Below are 12,693 nucleotides of genomic sequence, written 5' to 3'. Positions count from 1 at the left end.
ATGGAAAATATCGAGTGGCTCAAGTGGAGCAATGAGGTGGGCACAGAGGTGATCAGAAGAATCCCTTGGAATATCTTTTTGGATATGTCGACGGGACCGTCAAATGGACTACCAGATGTGACTTACTTTTCGCCGGGAAATGTTACATCAGAACGAGCGGTGGATGAACTCATGGATATGGAAAGCACAGGGGACCAGACGTTGAATGAGTTGTTGTCTGGAGTAAATAGAAAAGTCAGCAGCTCGTCTAAAACAAAATGGATTCCACCAAACAAATGGATATTGGTTTCATAAACGCCCAAGGGTCTGCCATGCACATGGGGTATGGATGGGTGGAAGTACAAAGAGATTGCATTAAGGTGGTATTTGGGGTGGCGGAAAGCCAGCAGCTTGTTTGTGATTCTGATGAAGCAATTCATTCTAAATCTATGAAGAATGATCATTTTTATCTTCTTTTTTTTCCACTTTTACAATAGAATGATCACTTTCATCAAGACTAGTTGGAATTGGCTAAGCTATTTTACCTAAAATGAAGAGAGAAAATAGAAATAGATAGATAATAGTGATGGCCTTAAATATCAAAGTATATAAGGCCCATTATCTATATCGATCTTTCTTCTGGTAAACTCATGGATTAGAAGAAAGCATATGATAATGACTGTTAAAATTATGCTGAACTAGGATAAAATGTGTTTATTAACTTGTATAAAGAGGTCAATAAATGTGCAAATCAATTGCTAGGTATGCACATCATTTTCTAGTTGAATTGTGCATTTTAATTTGATAAACCACCAGGGTTCTGTCATGAATTTTTTGAAGCTGACAGAATCGGAGGAAATGCACCGAAACACGCGCAATGGCCTCTTATTAATCTGACTCTAAAAAAAATTAAAATATAATTCGGATAATTTGTTCTCAGCACTTGATGCTTATGAAAACTGAGAATATGAAATTCATATTTAACATATGACAACTGAAACCGATCCTCAACATGAATAATAAATCGAGTGTGGAGATTTTTAAGTTTTCAAGCATTCTAAATTCATACATTGTTAAAATATGTGCCCTTAGGATGTTATTAACCGTGCATTAACACATCAAGAGCCGTCTAAATTGGAAAGTATTACAAGACAATAAGGGGATTAACACCCGACTTCCCTTCATTAAGTTTTAGCATTTTAAAGTTTACACAGACTAGAGAATTTCCAACTTCTAGTTAATATGTTATGATTCACCCATGCCTATATTTGATTTCTTCCCCCAAAGGGATTTGGCCTGAGGCTCCAAGTTTCAACGATCATGATATTGGGAAGATTCCTTCAAGATGGAAAGGAGTTTGCATGGAGGGTCATGATTTCAACTTTCAAGAAATCCAACTGCAACAGGTGATCATAACCCTTTTTCTTCTTTTGAATCATATCTACATGAAATATCGCAATTACTGAATAATTTATCAGCGATAAAAAATGTTGATTCAACTCCTCATGGTCTGTGTGGTTATCATTAGTTCATTTCGATCCCTTTCATGTAAGCTTCAAAAAATAATGAGTTGATTAAAAAGAAGAGTTAAAACACCCAGCGAATTTCAATGTTAAAAATCTGTTGTGTTCGACATTTAACCAATTGCAATATTATAACGTTAATATTGACATTAAGCTGTTTCAAGTGTCACTTTCTTAGCAATGACTATGAAATTGCCCAGATTATGTTAAACACACTTCTACTAATGAAAGTTTTCATTGTTTTGGAATATTCACACTTTTGCTAAAATTTAGATCAAATCTCTGAAATTCCTAATTGAGTCTATCATCGATAATAATTCTCACAGAATCACAGTATAATTGCAGGAAACTGATAGGAGCAAGACATTATGATCCTCAAATGACATTAGGTGGTAATAAAACTCACCACCCAAAAGGCAGAGGGTCCCCAAGAGACTCTGTTGGCCATGGCACTCACACTGCATCACCAACAGCAGGTAGCAGAGTTCAAAATGCCAATTATTATGGCTTAGCGAAGGGAACTGCAAGAGGAGGCTCACCTTCTTCTAGGATTGCTGCCTACAAGGCATGCTCAGAAGATGGCTGCCCTGGTTCCACCATTCTGAAGGCTATCGATGATGCAATAAAAGACAGAGTGGACATAATCTCTATCTCCATTGGACTCAACTCACTCTTTCAATCAGACTTTTTGAATGATCCCATAGCCATTGGAGCATTTCATGCTGAAGAAATGCGAATCATGGTGGTGTGCTCTGCAGGGAATGACGGCCCTGATTCTTGCACTATCGTCAATACAGCTCCATGGGTATTCACTGTCACAGCTTCTAATATTGACAGGACCTTCCAGTCAGCTATTGTCCTTGGGAATAGGAAAACTTTCCAAGTATGTCCCCTGCTTCCGAAAAATTATTTTTAAGTACACAAAGCCAATGCCAAACGGACATAATGATATACCAAAAGAAGATTTCACCAAACGTCCATCTTTCATTGACCTAATACAAAATGAATCGATTTCTCGACTGTTCCAAAAACCCGGGGGGGGGGGGGACTGTACAAGTAGAAGAGTTAGGAGACTTTGAGGTGCTGGAAATCTAATATATTGTGTGACCTTTGTTTTCTATGTTGGGGTTCAGGCATCCACTTTTCAAACCTCACTCGTTCAAAGATGCATCCTCTTTTCTTCGGAAAGGACGTTGCTGCCAAATTTACCCCCGAATCAGAAGCAAGGTAACTTAGAAGTGTCATCCATATGATCTGATAGTTTCACGAAAAAATATCAGATCATGCCTCACATTTTTCATGGCTACGTTTGTTTAATCAAAGTACACTCAATTTATTAAACATAAATACACCAAATTAATTATAAATAGGCAACGCACAAACATTTTTCATAAGGGGTTTGATCTCCTTATCATTTGTTAAACAGTGTTAATTTAGAATTTCTCTCCATTTAAAGCTAACACCCCTACTTAGTTTCATATTGCTAGCAGTATTCTAGCAGGCACTAGCATTAGGACCAGCAACACACGTGTGATTGTAAAGTTTATAAATAAAGCACTAAGTTGTTTATACAGCATATCTCACAGTTACAAGCAATCTTCCTAACATAATTTGGTTTTCTATTTTCACTGAAATGCAGGAATTGTTATCCTGGATCACTAGATTACACGAAAGTTGCTGATAGTATTGTTGTTTGCATTGCTGATGATCCAAGTGTTTCAAGGCGAATCAAGAAGCTAGTTTTACAAGATGCAAGAGCCATGGCGTTGATACTCATTCAAGAGGGCAAGAAAGATGTTCCTTATGAAGCAGGTGTTTTTCCCTTCACAGAAGTTGTAATCTTGAAGGGTCTCAGATCCTTGAGTACATAAACTCTACAAAGTAAGCATAACCAACTTCAGCATGCTTGTTACTTCTCATGCTCTAGGATGTTCCATCTTTGTGGTCATACTGGTTCTTGTGCATTTTTTAGAACATAAATAACTTGCTTTCATTTTTCTTTCATTTAAATTCAGGGCCTACTAATGAAAAATGAAAACTTCGCCGTTATCTCAATATTCTTAGCAGTTATCACCTAGCAGTCACAATATATACATATATTCACCTCGCTTTGCATCTAGAGTTTTAGATAGCTGAGTTTCGTAGACTAAGTACGATGAATTTGACCAAAAGATTAAAAAAAAGGTCCAAGTATGAGGAAGAAGGTGCAGACATCAATCATAAAGGTCAAACAGCTAATGAAGAATCATAACATGCTTGCTAAATGATGGTTGTCTAAACAGTTGTGTAAAGGGGTAAAATAATTAATATAGATTGCACAAGGTATGCTAACAGGAAATAACTATAGTTAAGAAAAACACTATTTATGCCTCGATGGCAGGAATCCAACTGCAACAATTCTTCCAACAACAGAAGCTCCTAGATATAGATCTTCACCAGTTGTTGCATCTTTCTCATCTAGAGGTCCTTCAAGCCTAACAGAGAATATTCTCAAGGTATTTTTCCACTGCGTCCCTATATGCAAACTAACTTGTGAATAGATATACAATTACATAAGAACATGAAATTTACAAGGCATCTTCCTAACTAACTATGAAAACTCCATTGTTCAGCCTGACATTATGGCTCCAGGAATTGCCATTCTAGCTGCAGTGGTTCCCCAAAATTCTGAACCAGGAAGCGTTCCGGCCGGGAAGAAACCATCCCAATATAGTGTAAAATCCGGCACATCCATGGCTTGCCCACATGTGACAGGTGCTGCAGCACTGATAAGATCAGTTCGTAAAAGCTGGAGCCCATCAATGATAAAATCAGCAATGATGACGACAGGTTCCACAAGTCATTCTGTATCTTTGTTAGTTAAATCATAATTTGGTAACCAACTTACAGATGGATTATCAATTTCATCTCTCATAAATTTTTTTTTTTTCCAATTTAGTTCCTCAATAATTAAAATGCTTTCAACATTTTTTGTTCTAACCTGTCTCCATCTTCAAAACTTAACACAAAGCCATGAATGTCCAAGCCACAAATCAGGATGTTGGGCATTAATTTTGGGGTGAAAATAGGGCGGAAACATACTTTTAAATCTGCTGAATGGTTAGATGACTATATTGATTGTGAAGGGTGAACTTGAAAGTACACCTGTTATTGAAGCACCTATTTAGATGTTTCTCTCCAATTTTGATTAGTATGCTCTACAGAAAAGGAGAAGTTATACTCACCCTGTTTTGTAACTTTTGTTTCATTTCCAACTTTCAGCAACAACTTAAAACAACATGAGGAAGCTTTTAACCAACAGCTCAAACTACATGGCCAACCCACATGAAATGGGAGTCGGGGAAGTTAACCCACTCAGAGCTCTTGACCCTGGTTTAGTCTTTGAAACAAATCTGAGATCCTATGTCCAGTTCCTATGTTATTATGGTTATTCACAGAAAAACATAAGGTCTATGTCTAAGGCAAACTTGGGCTGCCCGCAAATGTCCAGTGAAGGTCTTGTCTCCAACATCAATTACCCCTCAATCTCCATAAGAACTGAGTAGGCATCAGAAAGCAAAAGTAATAAGAAGAACCGTCACTGATGTGGGTCCCCCTAACGCCACATATATTGCAAAGGTGCATGCACCTGAGGGATTGGTTGTCAAGGTCGTCCCCAACAAACTTGTTTTTGCTCAAGGTGTAAAGATGATGTCATATAAAGTCTCATTCAATGGGAAGGCAGCTTAAGGTGGCTACCATTTTGGCTCCTTAACATGGCTTGATGGTCAACATCATGTCCACACAGTTTTTGCAGTCAATGTTAAATAATTTGAAAGCAAAGATCTTCTGCAGATTATAAGCATTAAAACTCACACACACACCCACACATCCACACTGATATAGATAAACAGAAGAGCAAAGATAATCATATATGAATGTGTTCATTATTTTCTACTTTAACTTACGAGTGGGAAGAGCCTTATATTGTTCACTAGTTTCTCAGACATTAGAATCAATATCCTAATTTCTTGGGCAGACACAACTGTAACCGCTGTTTTATGTTGTGTTGTTAGTTGGAAAGTGACTTTGCAATACGCTACCGAGCTTTCTACTAGAAAAGAATACGAAAACAATGGAAACGGCTAATGAAGTTGCTAGCAATCTGGATTAAAGGCTTACATAACAACTGTTTAATGCTATGGCTAAAGCACAATAAAGTTACTAAAAATCTAATGTATCACCATGGTACAAAACATATTCATGTTACTTTTCATTTCATTCACGAAAGTATATTTCAAGGTACCACTATGGTTTAGAAGTGTTGGTAACTCAGTCCAATGGGCCTTGGGCCTAAAAAAACCCTAGGCCTCAAAATCGGATTTGATCAGATCTTATATTTCTGTTTATTAGGAAGATTGCGATTATCATTATTTTGATTGTATCTTGCATATTATATCTGTCCCTATTATCTCTCGGCCAAATCCTTAGAATATCGGGCCTAATAATCTCACTGAGAGACTTGTGTCTATTTAAGTGTTCCTCATCATTCGAGTAAAGGTAGTCTGTTAAGTATCATAAGATTCCTCATGGTATCAAAGCAGAGATGACCAGATTCGGTATGGGATTCAGCAATGAGGGGCCAACCAAACCTAGGGTCTCGAGAGCTAACCCATCAGGTCTAAACACAACAGTGACTGGTTCCACCAGTCATCAAAATTCAATTGAGTCCAACCCAGCCTCCATCACCATTCATCACCTCAATGGAGAGAACTACATGCAATGGTCCTCTAACGCATGTCTATACAACATGGGCAAAGGAAAATATGGATATCTGATCCGAGGGATTTAGAAACCAGCTCAAGACGATGAAAAATACCTACATGGGAAGCTGAAAACTCCATGGTGCAGGCTTGGTTGATCAATTCTACGACAACCGAGATTAGTGCACACACCACATTCTTCCAGACCGCTAAAGGAGTATGGGATATAGCAAGAGATATGTTTGTTGGACTCAAGAACAAAGCTGTCATCCTAGAAATTGAAAGATTCCTTCATGATTTCAAGAAAGGTAATCTCTCCATGACCCAACACTATACTGCCTTGGTGGTTCAATGGCAACAATTGGATATGTACGAGACCTATGACTGGAAGTGTACTGGCAATGCTGCTCTCTATACAAAAATAAAGGAAGAAAAAAGGGTCTTCAAGTTCTTACTTGAACCGGATGCCTCCTTTAAAGAAGTATGAGGCAGAATAATGGGCCTCTCGACAACCTACCACCTCTAAGGGAAGTATTTTTTACCTTGAGAAATGAAGAAAGCAGAAAAAAACTTACTGCCCCTAAGTCAAAGATTGAATCCAGTCAACCAAATGCATTTGCATCAAAAGAGGCAGTCCAAGATGACTCAGAGACAAAATAAGTGGTGTGACCGCTGCAGAGAAAAGGGGCATACTAGGGAGACTTGCTGGAAATTACACAGCAAGCCTTTGAAAAAAGGGAAACAAGATGGCGAGGGTATTCCAACACTATTGAGCACAATAACAAGCCAGAGTTCAGTAAGGAAGAATTAGATTTGCTTCCTTGATTCTTAGAGAAACATAACTCACAATAAACAACTATTGCAGCTGGATATATTGCCCCTACAGGTAAAACCATATTAGTACTAAAAACTGATATACATCACTCGAGACTATAGATTGTGGATTCAGCAGCAACCGACCATATGACAGGAAACAAAGAACTTTCAACTGACATAAGACCATGCCCTGTGAATATCTGAGTAAAAGTAGCTGACGGTAAAGCCTTGCAAGCTGAAGGCCTCGGCAAAGCTTTTATAACTCCTGAAATAGTATTGCAGAACAGCTTCTATACACCTGGCTTAAAATGCAGTTTATTGTTTGTTATAACTATGACCTAGAATCAAAATTGTGATATTCACTTCTCTTTGGTTAAGGGGATGTTTGAACGGAAACCAAATCATGGTTTTAGAAGTGCTTTTACAGCATACGAAGTAAATATGTGGAAGAGTATGTCTCGTTTTGCACAGCTCTAAATGTGTTTTTCAAGACATACTGAGGGAAGACGATTGGCACAGCTGAGATCCTTGAAGACCTCTACTGTTTGGAAGTTCAAGAGCATCATCAATCCAAGGCAAATCCTATGAAGTTACCTTCTATTTTTTCTGCTACTTTAAAGAATAAAGATCCATTACTACAGCACTATAGGCTAGGGCATCCTAATTTCCATTACATGTCAAAACTGTTTCCACATCTTTTGAATAAAAATGATCTCCCTTTCACTTGCGAAGTATGTCAGTTTTCAAAGCAAACTAAAGCTACCTATAAACCGCACTCACATCAATACTCAAAACCATTTAATCTAATTTATAGTGACATTTGGGGACCATCTCGGATTCCTTCCCTCACTCATGCTAAATGGTTTGTTAGTTTCATTGATGATCATACATGCCTAACCTGGGTATTTCTCATAAAAGACGAATCCAACCTACCTGAAATTTTCATAAAATTCCACAAAAATGATCTCAACCCGGTTTCAAACCCAAATCCTCACCCTCCGCTGACAATGGCCGTGAATAAATGAGCCATACATTTCAACAATACCTTGAAGACAATGGGATAGTCCACCAAACTAGTTGTGTTGACACAACTCAACAAAATGGGACTGCTGAGTGAAAGAATAGACACATGCTAGCAGTTACCCAATCATTCATGTTCACCCATAATGTTCCTAAACAATATTGGGGAGAAGCTGTTCTTACTGCTTTACACTTGATAAATAGACTACCTTCCAAAACTCTAAACTTTCAAACCCCAATCAGTCTCCTCACCAGATCCTACCCTGCAAATTCACTAACCTATGATCTTGCCTTTAGAGTTTTTGGGTGTACTGTGTACATTTACCATAAGCAAGAGGGCAAACTTGATCCTAGAGCTCTTAAATGCATCTTTCTCGACTACTCATCCACCCAAAAAGGGTACAAATGCTACTCACTAGTTCTGTGAAAATTTTTTGTTATAATAGGTGTTAAGTTTGGTAAAAACAAAGCCTACTATCCTAGTTCTCCCATTCAAGGGGAGAGTATCAGAAGAGAATGGGAGTCCCTATCTTTTGACAACGCATCTACGTTGAATATAACCCCAACCCAAATTTCCACACTTGCCATACCTGACTTCACTTAAACTTCCTTTGTTGCAACACCCAAAACAGACCTTGGCATTCCAGTAACAACACCTGACATCCCAGAAACCGTACTAGACAATATTCCCTCTCCTCCTGACTGATCCAGTCCCAATGCTCCTAATTTTCATATAGTGCCTAAAGATACATTGCAGGGAATAGAGATAGACGAATCTGATGGAGACACTATTTAGCCCGAGGAAGAACATAGTTCAAATAGTGGGGGGTCCTCCTAGTTCTAGGCCAAGTCAAGAGTCAACCCAAACTTCAGAACTTGATGATCTTGGGTGGCCAATTACTCTAAGAAAGGAGGTAAGATAGTGCACTTTACACCCAATTAACCACTTTGTTTCCTATGACAAGATATCTCCGTGCATAAAAAGTTTTGTATCTAAGGTTGACAAGAATAAAATACCTTCGAGCTTTGATGAAACTGTCAAGGATCCTAGATGGAAGGCAGCTATTAGTGAAGAACTACAAGCTCTCAACAAAAATCAAACCTGGGAAGTAATAAGTCTTCCCCCAGGGAAAGAAAGCTACGGGATGCAAATAGGTCTTCGCAATCAAATACAATCCTTATGGATCTGTAAGTAAGTTCAAAGCATAATTGGTAGCAAAAGGTTTCTCTCAAACTGAGGGAATTGATTACCAAGAAACATTTGCACCAGTAGTAAAGTTGAATATCATAAGGATTCTGCTATCCTTAGCTGCTAATCTTGATTAGCCACTCCATCAATTAGACATCAAAAACACCTTCCTAAATGGAGATCTCGAAGAAGAAGTGTATATGAGAATACCAGAAGGACTCACTGAGCACGAAAATACAAAAAAGACATGCAGGTTGTATAAATCTCTTTATGGCCTTAAACAATCCCCAAGGGCACAGCTCAAAAAGTTCACAAGAGTAGTGAAGGAATCTGGGTACATGTAGTGTCAATCAGATCACACACTGTTTGTTAAACATTCACAAGGAAAGGTATCAATTTTAATCGTATATGTTCATAACATTGTCATAACAGGGAATGATGCTAAGGAAATAGCAAGAGTGAAAAAGATCTTAGCCACTGCATTTGAAGTGAAAGACCTAGGGAGCCAAAAGAAAATGATTAAAAATCGCTTAAGATGATTTGGACATATACAAAGAAGGCCATTGGAGGCCCCAGTGAGGAGGGTAGATCAGACAATATAGAGTCCTATGAAAAGGGACAGAAGAAAACCAAGAAACACGCTTAATGAAGTCATTGAACGAAAGCTCCTGGCCAACAATATATTTAAGGATTGAGTTGTTGATAGAGCAAGATGACATCGTGTGATTCATTTAGCCGACACCACCTAGTGGGATAAGACTTGTTATTGTTGTATTCAAAATTCCACTTTTGCCAGTTAACTGCGGCTGGAACCACCTTATTGCCCAAGTTATTATACTTCACCATCAATCAGTAATTGTTTCCACCAATTCTACCAAAAACAATTCTTTTTCCTTCATAATCAGATAAAGATAAAATACACACAATATAGTTTGTAAAATAAACTTATAACAACCATACAAACTAACTGCTACCACCGTTCCGGTGCAAAGCAGAAGAAGCAAACTGAGGATTTGGCTCAATGGGTATATAAATTTTCAACATCATTATTGTTGCTCCTTTTACTTTAGCTAACTGTTCCAGACTCTCAAAACCAAGGGCCTCTTCTAGATTCATCTTTCAAGGATTTTTCAAATCTTCTTAAGCATAATAATTTCAAACATTATTTCAATTACAAGCTAAATCATCAGTTCATTTCTGTCACAGATAAAAAAATAACACCATACCTTGAATTGCTCAATTCGTTTCTGCCCAAAAGATCAATCATCTTCATCACCACTCTCATCACTGAAATAGCTTGCTTTCTTCGCCTTCTTCTTCTCCACAACCTTCTCGTTACCCGTCAGCAACCTTTCATCCGCCCCATTATCCACAATAGAAGCCCAATTATCATCCTCAAACCGATCCCCACCATCGGATCCGTCATCATCCTCCTCGGCCCGCTGGTACCCGCCCCCGCCGCCACCGCCACTGCCATGTCGTTCGCGCTTGGGAACCGGACGCTGCCTGGGCCCTAACTGATTCCTGGGACACTCATAAGACAAATGTCCTCCTTCCCCACACTCGTAACACCGACTCTTATCCTTATAAACCCTTTTCTTTATAAATTCCGGAGCCCGGCCATTATCCGCGGCGATGGAAGCAGTCAAGGTCCTGCCGTTGAGAACTTTGCGGTTCATCTCACGAGCAGCTTTTTGTGCATCGTCACGAGAAACGTATTGAATGAAAGCGACGCCACGGCTCTGGCGAGTGACTCGGTCCTTGAGCACGGTGACTCGGGCGATCTTTCCGAAGGTGGAAAAAAGGGTGTTGAGGTCGGAGTTAGTGAGGGAGAAGTCAAGGTTGGAGACGTAGATAGTGGATTTAGAGGGAGCTAACCCACCAGAGCCACCGTGAGTCTTGAGGGTTCTGGTGGTGTTTGAGGAAGGTGCTGAAGAAGCAGAATAGGAAGCATAGCGGTAATAGAAGATGTCTTCTTCGTCGCTGTCGTGGTCCCCGTGCTTCTTCTTTGGCATCGTCTTCCCCTATTCCCCTTAATCAGAGCTCAAGGTACTTCCCCCGGTTCTTGTCGCCCAGGGCTTGTTGTGAATGTTGCTCCTGTCAACCCTGGCGTTAGGGACACTTTATAGCATAGCAGGGGCAAATGATTAAAAGAGACGAATGGATTTGAAAATTTTGGGGAAAGAAACCTTCTAGGAGTAATTCCAATTGAAAACCAGTGTAGCCAATTTATTTCAAAACGTCCCTATAAGCTGAAGGAGGGAGTGATGTTTTGATGGAGGAAGAGTAATCCATCAAATTCTTTTTTCTAAGTTTCAGATGTAGGGTGTGTTTGGATGACTTCAAACCGTGGTTTGGAAAAGTGATTCTGGAGAATAGATTCTGTGGAGAATAGATTCTGTGGAGAATAGATTCTGAGAAAAAGTGATTCTGAGAAGTGAGAGTGTTTGGATAGTTATTACCAGAAGTGCTTTTTACATGTGAAAATTACCAAAAAGGGTATAAGTTAATATGATAATTATATAAGGGATAGATTTTATGATTTATTTTGATTTGAAGAAATAAAAATTGTTAATGAAATAATTTTTACTAACATAATTAATAATATATAAGATAATATAATTAATACATAATTAATATGTGTACATATATTTATAAAACATAATATTAAATATGTTTATAGAAAAATGATTTGTTTTATAACAGAATATAAGGCATAATATTAATAAGAGAAATATAAATAAAGAAGTGTCATAATCATTAAGATGATGCATCGATACAAAGCATTTATAATATGTTTTGTTTTTAACTACATATTACAATCTATGATAAAAGGAAATAAATAAGACATGACTACTATCCTCGTACTGAATTAACAAGTTCGTCTCTTATGCTGTCACGAACCTGAGCCATGTAAGATGAAGATTGAATTGATGAATGTATACGTGAAAATCTAACCCCATCATCATCATCTTCTGCATAAGTACCTTCTTCTTCCAACTGAACGAATCCAGGATCAGTAATAGATGTCGTTCTAATAAAATTATGTATAGCCATCGTTGCACAAACGATTTTAACTTGTGTTTCAAAATCATAAGATGGCATGTTTTGTAAGATTGCGAACTTTTTTTTCCAAACTCCGAAAGTTCTTTCAATTGTACTCCTTAAACTTGAATGGAAATAATTAAAGATCTCATTGTCATTTTCAAACCCAAATGTCCTTCGAAAATCAGGCAAATGGTAACGCTCCCGTCTGTATGGGCCGAGATATCCATTCGGTGTTGGGTATCCAGCATCCACCAAATAATATTTTCCTATATAAAAAATGAAATTATTGTAAATTATATTTCTATTGTTAAGCTAAATATAAAAAAAATATAGGAAATAAAAAAATACCTTCAGGTGGATGGGGAAAGTTCATTGA

General features: G+C 38.1%; 2 protein-coding genes across 11 annotated transcripts; one reads left to right on the top strand and one right to left on the bottom strand.

Annotated features, from left to right (window-relative positions):
- LOC114745583 (CO(2)-response secreted protease-like) lies at nt 1-2,418 on the top strand. The gene is made up of 3 exons (XM_028933743.1): nt 1-222; nt 1,267-1,385; nt 1,848-2,418. Exons 1-3 carry the CDS (start codon nt 1-3, stop codon nt 2,416-2,418), a joined length of 912 nt encoding a protein of 303 aa, XP_028789576.1.
- LOC114745617 (U11/U12 small nuclear ribonucleoprotein 31 kDa protein-like) lies at nt 1,179-11,388 on the bottom strand. Of its 10 annotated transcripts, XR_003740216.1 has the most exons (3): nt 10,496-11,388; nt 1,909-2,394; nt 1,179-1,317 (listed from the first exon to the last, which is right to left on the bottom strand). XR_003740216.1 is itself a non-coding variant. In XM_028933805.1 (2 exons), exon 1 carries the CDS (start codon nt 11,282-11,284, stop codon nt 10,529-10,531), a length of 756 nt encoding a protein of 251 aa, XP_028789638.1. In that variant the 5' UTR covers nt 11,285-11,388; the 3' UTR covers nt 1,179-1,317; nt 10,496-10,528. The 10 variants fall into 10 exon arrangements, 9 of the variants coding, with proteins under 9 accessions (XP_028789638.1, XP_028789664.1, XP_028789651.1 ...); XM_028933805.1 differs by lacking the exon at nt 1,909-2,394; XM_028933831.1 differs by lacking the exons at nt 1,179-1,317; nt 1,909-2,394 and adding an exon at nt 1,397-1,420.
- Between the last annotated feature and the right edge of the window lie 1,305 nt (nt 11,389-12,693).

This window comes from Neltuma alba, unplaced genomic scaffold (assembly GCF_004799145.2).
Source record: "Neltuma alba isolate B1F8T4 unplaced genomic scaffold, ASM479914v2 tig00000770_pilon, whole genome shotgun sequence".
NCBI classification, from domain to species: Eukaryota; Viridiplantae; Streptophyta; class Magnoliopsida; order Fabales; family Fabaceae; genus Neltuma; species Neltuma alba.
The sequence above is the reverse complement of the archived record's forward strand: the minus strand, read 5'-3'. Positions and strand labels throughout refer to the sequence as shown.